The 11,740-nt window shown below is 42.9% G+C and overlaps 1 protein-coding gene across 1 annotated transcript in view; it reads right to left on the bottom strand.

Annotated features, from left to right (window-relative positions):
- Positions 1 to 5,358, bottom strand: part of golga7bb (golgin A7 family, member Bb) — a gene marked incomplete at both ends in the record, with an annotated part of 50,388 nt that extends 45,030 nt beyond the window's left edge. Inside the window, 2 exon segments of the mRNA XM_079842242.1 lie at positions 5,019 to 5,044; positions 5,145 to 5,358. Coding sequence (XP_079698368.1) covers positions 5,019 to 5,044; positions 5,145 to 5,358 — 240 coding nt within the window.
- Between the last annotated feature and the right edge of the window lie 6,382 nt (positions 5,359 to 11,740).

Genomic DNA, 11,740 nt, shown 5'->3' on the forward strand with positions numbered 1-11,740 from the left:
AAACAAACACAATGATTTAACCCTCATCCACCCGTGATTGATTGGAATGTTATTTTTTTATTACTAGGCCTGTCCGATCGGTTAATATAACCGCAAACTGTACACACACGCGCGCGCGCCCTTCAAGTCAAGAGAGTGAACAACGCACATCAAGAAAGGAATGTTATTTCACTATTTAAGATAGCCCGTCGGCATGCCAGGCTTACGTTTTGGTAGCCCATCTGAAAATCACAGAGCCCCTGGACATTGGGCTTTGTCCCCTGGCCCATACAGTCTGATCCCGAATCGCAATGAACCAACAACACCACAAATAAAGGATTCTCCAGCATGTGACAGCATGCTAAGGTATGTTCAGTTAGACATGTAAACATAATCAATACGATCTGTATCAATACGCAATACTATCAAATATAAAACATATTTTTTACTCAAATTAGTGTGTTGCTTCATTCATTCATTCATATAATCTCATCCTGTCTGCAAATCCAGTCTCTTGTTTACAAACGAATCCGTGGTGAACTGAAGGAACAGATGCGCAAAGTCTTCCCCACGTGAGCTGGATATTCATTAAAAATAAAGTTCATATGCATTCATAATATTGGAATCTGAATGAAGCTTATGTGATATGTTTATTGCTTAAAAGTTCGATGTGGCTTAGCTCTATGTAGGCCTATATCATCTCAGGCACAGGTCGGTGGGCGTGGCTACAGAATTAGGCGTTGTTCTTCTTCTATTGAGGCAGTTCTTCACCACACAATGACGTCAAGGGTCTGAAATCGATCGTTTGCTGGGCCTGGTGTCTATAAAAGCTTTTCTTTGACTAACAAGGAAGTTTTCAGCTCTGAAACTTTCATGATATTCTTATATTACCATGACCTTTTATATATAAAAAGCTCAAGGGAAAGTTGAATGACCCCTTTAAGAATGTGTTTTTGTCTTACCCTGACTCACTATGGCAAGCCTATTATGGCTTTCGTGAAATTGCATATGTCACTCCCCCATTTGTGTCTCATCATAGAGAAAAGTTTATCTGGCTACTTTGACGTATGTGGTGTGGGAGTGGCAGAGGTTAGTTGTCACAGCAATAGATATACATACATAGATGCCTCAATTATGCCACTATAAATAAGCCGTCCGCCATATTGGAAGAGTCAAAGTGTACATTCGAGAGCAAGTTAATCAAGTGTCTGCAACCGTAGTTAGACTCTGTCTGCAATAGACTTAAGCAGATGATTTTGCTAAACTAACACAATACAACAAGATGACAGCTAACACAACATTAAAATGTTACCATAATAAAAGTAAAAACATACAAAAGTACCATAGTAAAAACCTGTAGTACTGAGTACATGTAAAACATTTAAAATCTGGTTTTACAACCAGAACCATGTTGTGGCATTATTGATTCTTACTGTGAGTGACGACACGCTAGGTTCCAAGATGACGGGCACGCCAACATGTCTGAAACGGTTGCATTTGGATTTAACGTATAGATGTCTATGGTCACAATGAGCGAGAAAGGTTGACATGGAACACGTTAAATCTATAACCTCAGAGGAAAAAAAAAACGGATAAAATGCTATCTATCTATATATCTATCTATTAGGGGTGTAACGGTACACGTATTCGTACCGAACCGTTTTGGTACAGGACTTCCTATATGGTGCACGTACGTTAACGGTACCGAATGCAATCTTTATCAGTTAACAGTAGGCTTGTTTTACACGTGGAAAAATCTAAGTTCCCACACGAACATATCAAGTATTCTGTCCATTTTATCACGAGTGAACGCGATCATCTCTTCCTAGTCAAGGAATAAACATGAATCAACATCTGAAGGTATGTTGAGGATACATTACAACTTACCGAAATGTATCATATGTCGTATAATCGTTTAATCAGTTGTTTCAACGGCAGAAAGATGTCAATAAAACAGCTTGTAAACACTGTCACGTAGCATTACATTTACCTCAGGCAGGTCATTCAGTGTCTACAGCTAGTTAGTTCACTAGAGAATTAACTCTCATATGTGCTATATTAGCCTATATATTCATTATCTACTTAACCTGTTAGTGATGTCTTGATTATGTAACGCTGCAGTCCGTAAGTTTTGCCTCTCCGTCGCCATCTCTGTTTGAAACCTTCAATTGCAGTTATTTACAGAGTTATCATCTGTACGGGAGTTGTGTGTTGGTGTTGCTCCTCAGCGCGGATGAATTTAATGTTTTGAGGAGTTTGTGTGGCTGTCATACAGTCATAATTCAGTCACCGGTGTGGATACGGTACTTCAGAATCACAGATTCTACATCTTGGAGTATAACCTAAATAAGAATTTTCACCGGAAAATATAATCTGAACAAGTAAGTAACATGTCTGCCACTTTTGGAAACAAAACATTACAATAAATCGTGCTACCAACAGTAATTAAATCTAATGATCGCTTGTATAATATCAAACCATGCAAATTGTTAATGTTAACAGTAGACATGTGCTGGTAAACGATAATACAATATACCGCAATAATGAACATGCAAAATATTGTTATCCTGGGCACTTCAAAATAGACCCTTTTCACATTTCCGGTTTTCTCAGAGCGGAAGTCATCATAGTTGGGTTAAATATTATAGCTGTGAATGAGAGAATACATTAAATATTTTTTTGTGTGCCCATTTGCTCACATAGCAAAAGAAAAACGCCACAGTAGTGATTTCACAACTTTCAAAAAGAGGGAAAAATAGAGTGAGATTGATAACGGCAGTGAAAAGAGAGAAATATGTTAATTTTAACCATCACTCCCATAGACGCTATTACTACCCTCACAGCAGCGGTAACTTTTTATTGTAATTTGATGCAAAATTAATAAAATACAAAGTATTCGTGTTATTAATGTACATCTATATTTTTTAACGCTCTGGGGTTCTTCATTTATGGGTCACACTCAGGGCCTTTGGGTCAAAAATGACCCGGAGGGCAGGATTAAGATAAAAAAAGTAAAGTAAAATCAATGAAATACATTTTTGTTCAATAATATTTTTTCTTTTCTTTTTTGGTGTTTTGAGATAATTTTATATTTTATAATTAAAATTTATGCAATAATTATGACCCATTTTTTCCCATTGAATATAATAAAAAACTATATATATATATATATTTTTTTTTTATTAAAGCTGTATTTCATTTTAGAGTCAAGCCTAGGCCTCATGAAAGCAATTTTTTTAATGAGATCGGTGCCATCCGGTGGACACATTGAGCATTTTTTATCACGCAATAGCACATTTTTACCACTATAGTGGATCTTGCGTTTTATAATAAAAAAAAAAAAAACGTAGCTTCATCGGAATGGTCCGAAACTTGGTGACTTTATTGGTACTTGGTATATGAACACCCCAAAAAATTGGGGACAGGATTTGAAAAGTCTAAGTGGTCGTAAAAAAAATAGTCACACTCAGGACCTTCGGGTCAAAAATGAACCCCATAGCAAATGAAATGGTGTTGGTGTTGACAAATAATTTTATAATTAGATTTAGAAGTTAATGCAAAAACTGCCTAAAAATAAATATCTAAAAATAAATTGCACCTGAATTTAGGCTAATTTGGGCTTTGTTGTTAACCTTTAATATTATAGTAATGTGCAAGTAAGTGCTCCCTATACACTTTACAGCATTAGCAGATACAGTATCTATCTATCTATCTATCTATCTATCTATCTATCTATCTATCTATCTATCTATCTATCTATCTATCTATCTATCTATCTATCTATCTATCTATCTATCTATCTATCTATCTATCTATCTATCTATCTATCTATCTATGTCTATGTCCTTCTGTCCATCCATCCATCCATCCATCCAACTCATAATGGAATGCATCCATCCATTCTTCTCATAATGGAATCCATCATGAAATCTGATAAAACATACATTCGACTAGTGATTTTGAAATACTGCACTAAATTTATTTTTCATTGAATGGCATAATGTTACTTTAATATATATATATATATATATGTTTATTTCCATCGTTTATTTCCAGGTTTAAATTTAAATATGAAGCCCAGATTTTCAAATTGAAATCAGACTTTTGGATCTTACTGTATACACTTTCTTGGAAGTAGCTAAGGACAACGAGAACGTCACTGTTACTAAGGAAACAGAACAAAATCAGATTCCTTTTTTTCCATCATCTGACCACCTGGAATGATCTTTGGATCACACTAAAATCTCAGTAGGATCCTCAGGCATATTCAGATGGAGAAACGTGTGAGAAAAACATATTGCAACACTTCACAGGCCATGGAATTATTGACTTTGGTGCATGAATTGCATTCCTATGGTTGTTTCCATTCTCTTGGCATATTGTTTATGAAATCTGGAATTTCTTTTGGTAATATTAGACTGGTGTTGACATGTACGGCTAGTGTTAGTGTCTTGTAGTTGGGGGCATTATCATGACAAAGCACAATTACTGCTTTGAAAGAGAATGTTCACCAAATGTCTTTGACTTCTTCCTAAGAACACATACTTCAATTATAAATTGATACAATGTGATTAAATAATTATAATGCAAATCTAAATTATTAAATATGAAAATGTATTAACAGTTCTTTCTGATCTGAGTTCTCGAATCTGATTGGCTGAGAGCCTTTTCCAGCCGTGCAATATTCTCCCAGTATCAGTACTGGTAGGGTACAACGGGACTAAAGGCAAACCTTAAAATTGTTTCGCTTATCATTACTTCCACAGGGTATGATTGCTGGAATATATATATATATATATATATATAGTCACGGGTGTGTGCAGGCAGGAAGACGAAGACAGGAAGACAGGCTGATACAATTCTTAAATTAAGTTTAATGATCAAGGAATCTCAGGTGAGTCAATACAGGCAGGTTAACAACACACTCTATACATAGAGAAGACCGGACAGAGACTGAAGGAAACAGGATAACTTAAATAGGGAACACAAACGAGCTGAATACACACAGCTGACACAGATTAACTCATAATGACGGTGACCATGGAGACAGACGAGTGGCGGGAAACTGGAACAAAGGAACATGTCAAACACAAGCAAAACAGACTGAACATGTGACATTACACCCCTCCCCGGAAGGCGCAGCTTCGCGCCATAAATGGACATACTGCGGAGGGAGGGAAGGGGCTCAGGTGGAGGACGAGGAGTAGGTGAAGGGTAGACAGAAGATACAGGAGGAATTACGGTGGAGCCAATGGGAGGAACCAAGGAGGAGACAGGAGAAACCAGGGTGGAGCCAATGGGCGGAACCAAGGAGGAGACAGATGAAACCAGGGCGGAGCAAACAGTGGGACCTGAGTAGCCGCCAGGTAGAATGCCCATAGTGGAGCCGATGGAGGGAGGAGCCTTGTGGTGGAAGGGCTGACAACTCCATGGGCCGACTGATGGAGGCGGACACTGAGGATCCGACGGGACATGGTGAAGCCGCAGGCTCTGGCGACCGAGACGCATGCGGGGATCCCGAAGGCCGTGGTGGAGCCGGAGCGACAGAGGACCAAGGTGGAGATGGAGGGAGTGAGGAGCCCAACAGAGCCAGAGGGAAGAAGGGATGAGGCGAAGCCAGAGGAGTGTAGTCCCGAGGCGAGGGCGGTTGAAGAACGACTAAGGCGGAACTGGCGAGACGAGGGAGCCCGGCGGAACTGGTGGACTGAAGGGCAACGGTGGAGATGAGGGAGGTAGGAGCCAAGGTGGAACTAATGGCTCGATGGGTCAAGGCAGAGTCCTGGTCACGGAGTTTGGATGTGGAGACTGGGAATCCATGGACCGTGATGGAGCTGGAGACTGGCTGACCCACGGCGAGCCCACACCTCCGATGGTGGGCTGAGAGTGAGCAGAGGGGCTGACAGGCAGCAGCAGAGACGGGGATGAGGAACAGGTGATTGGAGCAGGTGAGAGAGGGAGGCTGGATGGGAGTACAGGAAGTCCTGGCGGTTCTGGTGTCTTCACTGGACTCAGAACAGAAGACGGATTCCTCTCTGGACTGGAGACTGGAGGCGGAGTCCTCTTTGGACTCTGGTCGAGGGCTGGAGCCCTCTCTGGACACTCGTCATGGGCTGGAGCCCTCACTGGACAATCGTTGCGGGCTGGGGCCCTCACTGGACGCTCGTCGGGAATTGGAGACTTCTCAGTCCAAAAGTCGATAAGCCAGTGATCCCTCGCTGGTTCTGGGGACATCACTGGACTCGGGATGGAAACTGGGGACATCACTGGGCTCAGGAAGGAGACAGGGGACGTCACTGGGACTCTGGATGGAGATAGGGGACATCACTGGGCTCTGGACAGAGACAGGGTGTGTTCTGGACCGGGACTCGATGCTCTCCAGACACCGATCAAGAGCTTCTCTCCAGCTCAGTCCAGTGGTGTCTGGGAGTTCCACAGGATGACGGTAATTTTCACCGATCCAGAACAGAAACTTTTGTGTCTAGTCATCAAAAAGGCTGGTGATGGCGACATGAAAAAAGTCCACTATGAAGGTGGACAAGTCGTGGCTCTTCTGAGCCACAGACGCAAACCTTGCAGCATAATACATTCTAGGTCCGGTCTTCTGTCACGGGTGTGTGCAAGCAGGAAGACGAAGACGTGCTGATACAATTCTCAAACAAAGTTTAACGATCTTAAAATAATCTCAGGTGAGCCAATACAGGCAGGTTAACAACACTGATAACACAAGACCGGACAGAGACGACCAATCAAATTGTCAGGGTGGGCAGAGACGATGATGGACAGATGATCAACAGTAACATAACCATCCATGTCACCAAAGAGCGCTGGGTTGAATTTGTTCTAATTCTAAACAGAGAACTTGTTCGTATATGCATTCACCTTTACTATTTCTCTCAAAAATGATGATCGTGTTGGTAAGTACTCCGTGTATCCTTATATTATTTTAACAACACCGGCAAAGATCATTTACACTCATCTTCTTCTTCTACTTCTTCAACTAAGCGTGGCTCAACACGTTACTTACTCCGTTGCTATGATTGGTTGTAGGTCTCTCCAATTGAGTGCAGAGGCATTTTCTTTCCTGGTTCAGTTGAAACACACCCCCTATAATCACAGCCCAAGCTCGATGCTGATCGCTTTTGGGGATTTTCTTCACACAAATCAATCTTTTGGCCTCGGAAAACACTTGTAATATTTGTACTTTTTGAATAAATTGTGGCTGCAGTCATTTCTGCCTGTAATATCCTGTTTTTTTATTATACACAAATGGGTAGGTTTAGGGATGGGGTTGGGTTACATGTTCAAAATGTGTCTGAATAGCGTAAATAAAAAAATAAAATAAATGTAAATAAACTTATGAAATATTAGATCAAATTAGCCCATGATCACGTCAAAGATCAGACAAATTTTGGAAAGTGCTGAGGCAAGTTTTTCTGCCATCTATTGGTTCAGAAGAAAATAAAATCAAAGAGCGTTTTACCCCATAGAGCCTTTAGCCCTGTTATCACTCCGTTTGTATCACTCCGCTTGTGAAGATTGTCATGGTGGTCAAGCAAATCCACCATATTTTTTTTTACAAATACTACTGTTATTGTGTCACGGAATTTAGTTTTAAAGGGGTGGTAAACCACAATTTCACTTTTCTAACTTTAGCTAGTGTGTAATGTTGCTGTTTGAGCATAAACAACATCTGCAAAGTTCCTCCTCCGAGAATATTAAATAAGGGGGGGGCGAGGCCATTTTGTATCGCTGCGGGGAAGCGTTGGAGTGTTGTTGCCGCAATGCCAACGAAACGCTGTTATTTTCATCCGGATTGCAGGTCCTCTTTGTTCAGCCTTCCTAGGGACGGGGGTGCGTTGCAATGCGTTTAACATACAACCTGTTATATGTATGTGTGTATGAGACAGAGGGGAACAGGTGGCATTTGCAGCAGATATATGCTGCCCATCATAAATCAAAGCACGAGACAGACAGGGGTCGGAGGAGAAGACCGGAAAATGTGACATAATGGACAATATTCGTCTGTATTTGCAATACACGAGCCGCGGTACAGCTGCGCGAGACAAACGCTGCCAGTGTGTGAATGAACAACGGGCGCGCGCGGCTTCTGCTGCACATTTCACGGAGGAAAGCTTCCACAATCTTCGCGAGTTTAATGAAGGATTCGCACAACGGCTTGTCCTGAAAGATGGATTTAAAAACAGAAGCTGTTTACGGGCCACAACCTGTAAGTATGATTTATTTTTCGACGATGTGTTTTCCTGTAATAGTTCGTATTATTAATTGTACGTTGTAGCAAGGAAGTACACAGATGACAATGCTGTTTGGCTCTGCAAACCAGTTTGTTAAATGCTCATTCATACTTAACGTTATCAGACAAACACCTAATGTTACAAACTTTTTTTTTAAATCTCAACAGCGAACTTGGCATTAGTGTAATTATTCTTTGTGTGGTGAAGTGAGTGACTCATTGCCACGTCACCCTCATTACATATATGGCCAATAGGGTTCTGTCCCTTGGGGTATATAGAGTCTGTGGATGCTCCCTGGGATACGTCATTGAAAGCCCGCCCCTTTGTCATTCATTCCAAGAGATCGCGGAGGTATGTGTATCAGCTGTGCAGTCGGGGTTGTTTAGATGTTAGTATTAAGTGTTTTATGGTGCCTTTTATCTGTATTTGAACTCACGTCTCTTGCCTCTCATGAGCAAACGGACTTGTGTCCTATTTATTAGATTATTTCCCCGGTAATTCGGGGTGGCGTAGTCACTACTAGACGGCCACGTATTGCTACAAGTGGCGTAGTCGGCAGGGTTGCACAGAATATCTGGCAGAGACGTGAGTTGTATATTTTGCTTTATTAATTAAATTTTCTTTTTTTGTGTGTTTGGTTTTTCTTTTCCTTCAGGGGGAACAAAGCAGCAGACGTGTGCTCAGACGATTGCAGTTTTTGGCTTGACCCACCATTTGTTGTGGGTGCTGAGTTCTGCTAAATTAAGTAGGTACGTGCTATTAGAATGGAGGGAGAATTACAAGAACTAAAAGAGCTTGTAGCTCAGCTTAGAGCTGACAATGAGAGATTGCGACAAGAGAGGGCCTCTGAATTGCAGGGTGTCAATGTTGCGGGACCTAGCACCTCTGCCACAGTTACTGCCCCTATACTTCCAGCGGTGACTGGTAACATTCCAGTTACTGATAGGCTGGTATTTGTACCTAGAGATAGAAGGTGTCCAAAATTTAGTGGGAGGGCTGGGGTAAATATTGATGAATGGGTTGAGGAAGCTAAAGCTTGTATGAGAGCCCGTCATTTATCCCCTGCGGATCAGGCCTTCTTTCTCTTTGACAATTTGGAGGGGGAGGCGCGAGAAGAGATCCGATATCGGTCAGAGATAGAGCGAGGGGACCCTGAGAGAATCATTAAGGCACTGCGTGAATTGTATGGATGTTCATTGTCGTATGTAGCCTTGCAGGAAGCTTTCTTCTCCCGGAGACAACAGGAGGGGGAAACACTCTTGGAGTTTTCCCTCGCCTTGATGAATCTCCTGGAGAGAGTTAAGCAACAGTCGCCAAATGTAATGGCAAATGCTGAAACGTTGTTACGTGATCAGTTCGTTGAATATGTTAATAACAATATGTTGAGACGTGAGCTTAAACAGCTGGTGCGCCGACAACCCAATTCTACTTTATTAGAGGTGAGGAGTGAAGCCCTCCGATGGGAGCAGGAAGGGATGCCGGGGGGTGTGAGGGCCCGAAGTTTATCCGTTCCAGTGGCACATGGGATTCAGTATGGCGTTCACGGAGATTCATGGGTGGGTGCTCGTAGTTCACCTCAGACGTCCGAGTTGGGTGAGTTAAGGGAAATGCTGAAAACACAGCAAGAGCAGTTAAATCGCCTCACTCAAAGTTTCGCTCGACTGTCAGGCCCAGAGATGCGTAATCGAGTCCCTCGTAGTGGACCTATAATCTGTAGAAGGTGCCAAAAACCGGGCCATTTTGCCCGAGAGTGTAATGAGGAGCGGGTTCTTCAACACGCTCCTCGTTCCACCGTACCTATTGCTAGAGATAGGCAGTTATCTACTTCCGTGCAGTCGGAAAACTAGTGCCCATCGAGCTGCGGAGTCACAGCTCGATTGGGGACATTACCGGCTCAGTTTTACCGACGGGTTCTGTTGAGGCACCTAGTTTAATGTCGTCGTGTCCTCATCTCGTCGCTTCCATAGGTGGAGTATCGGTACCGTGCTTGGTTGACACCGGCTCAATGGTCTCCACCATTACGGAAAGCTGTTTTCAGCGACAATTTGCAATATGGGGACAGGAGCGACTTAAGTCATGTCAGTGGTTACAGCTCCGCGCCGCTAACGGTTTTGCCATTCCTTATATTGGTTACATAGAGCTGGATATTGAGCTCTGTGGCCAAGTCATTTCCAATTGTGGGGTTCTTGTTGTTAAGGATCCTCCTGGTGGCTTGTGTGATCGGATTCCAGGGGTCCTTGGGATGAATGTTTTAAAACGATGCTACCAGGATCTCTTTAGTCAACATGGCCCCGCTCTTTTTAACTTGCCTGATGTGTCTAAAGCTCCGCAGTTCGTATCTCAAGCATTACAATATTGTAGCGTTAATGTATCTGGCACCAACCATATAGGTAGAGTCCGTGTACGGGGTCGTAGGCCTTGCCGTATCCCAGGGGGCATGCTTAAATTTGTTCCAGCGACTTGCTCTGATGAATTTTCTGCTGGAACCGTACTCTTTGAGCCTCCTGAATCCGGTTTGCCCGCTGGGTTATTGGCTTCTCCTGCAGTAGTTCGGGTGAGCCAAGGGACAGCTTATATACCTGTTGTTAATGTCGGTGTGACTGATGTAGTGCTCTATCCACGGTCAACTATGGGCACGTTGAGTAGTGTTTATGTGATCAGTTTACCCACAGGTGTTACAGAGGTCCAGCCAGTTGTGGCTCTTGTGGGGTCGCAATGCGCAGAAGTAGCACCTACCGTGCAGGAGCAGGTGGAGGCCATGGACTTGTCGATTTTATCAGAGGTAGAGCAGAGTCAGGTGAAGTCTTTACTCCGTAGATTTCAGGCAGTGTTCTCTACTCAGGAGACGGATTTAGGTTGTACAAATTTAATTTCGCATGATATCCCCTTGGTGGATGAGACTCCAATTCGGCAGCGTTTCCGGCGCATACCCCCATCGGAGTACGAGGTGGTAAAGGCCCACATAAATCAGTTGCTTGAGGCAGATATAATTCGAGAGAGCTGTAGTCCATATGCCTCACCAATCGTACTGGTTAAAAAGAAAGATGGTGGACTGCGCATGTGTGTTGACTACCGTCAACTTAACGCCAGGACTAGGAAAGATGCGTTCCCTTTGCCCCGAATAGACGAGTCCCTTGATTCTCTGAGCGGTGCAAAATGTTTTTCGACCCTCGATTTGGCCAGTGGGTATAATCAGGTTCCAGTCACAGAGAAAGATCGGTTTAAGACAGCTTTTTGCACACCCTTTGGACTCTTTGAGTGGAACCGTATGCCATTTGGCTTGTGTAATGCCCCTGGCACCTTTCAGAGGTTAATGGAGCGTCTGTTCGGGGACCAACAGTGTCAATCCTTGCTCTTATACTTGGATGATGTGGTAGTATTTTCCACCTCGGTAGCACAACATCTGGAGCGTTTGGAGGTGGTTTTGAGTAGGTTAGAACGTGAAGGACTTAAGGTCAAGCTAGGTAAGTGTGCGTTTTTCCAAAGGGAGGTGAGGTATTTGGGCCACG

Source organism: Gobio gobio (genome assembly GCF_949357685.1).
Source record: "Gobio gobio genome assembly, chromosome: 18".
Lineage (NCBI taxonomy): Eukaryota > Metazoa > Chordata > Actinopteri > Cypriniformes > Gobionidae > Gobio > Gobio gobio.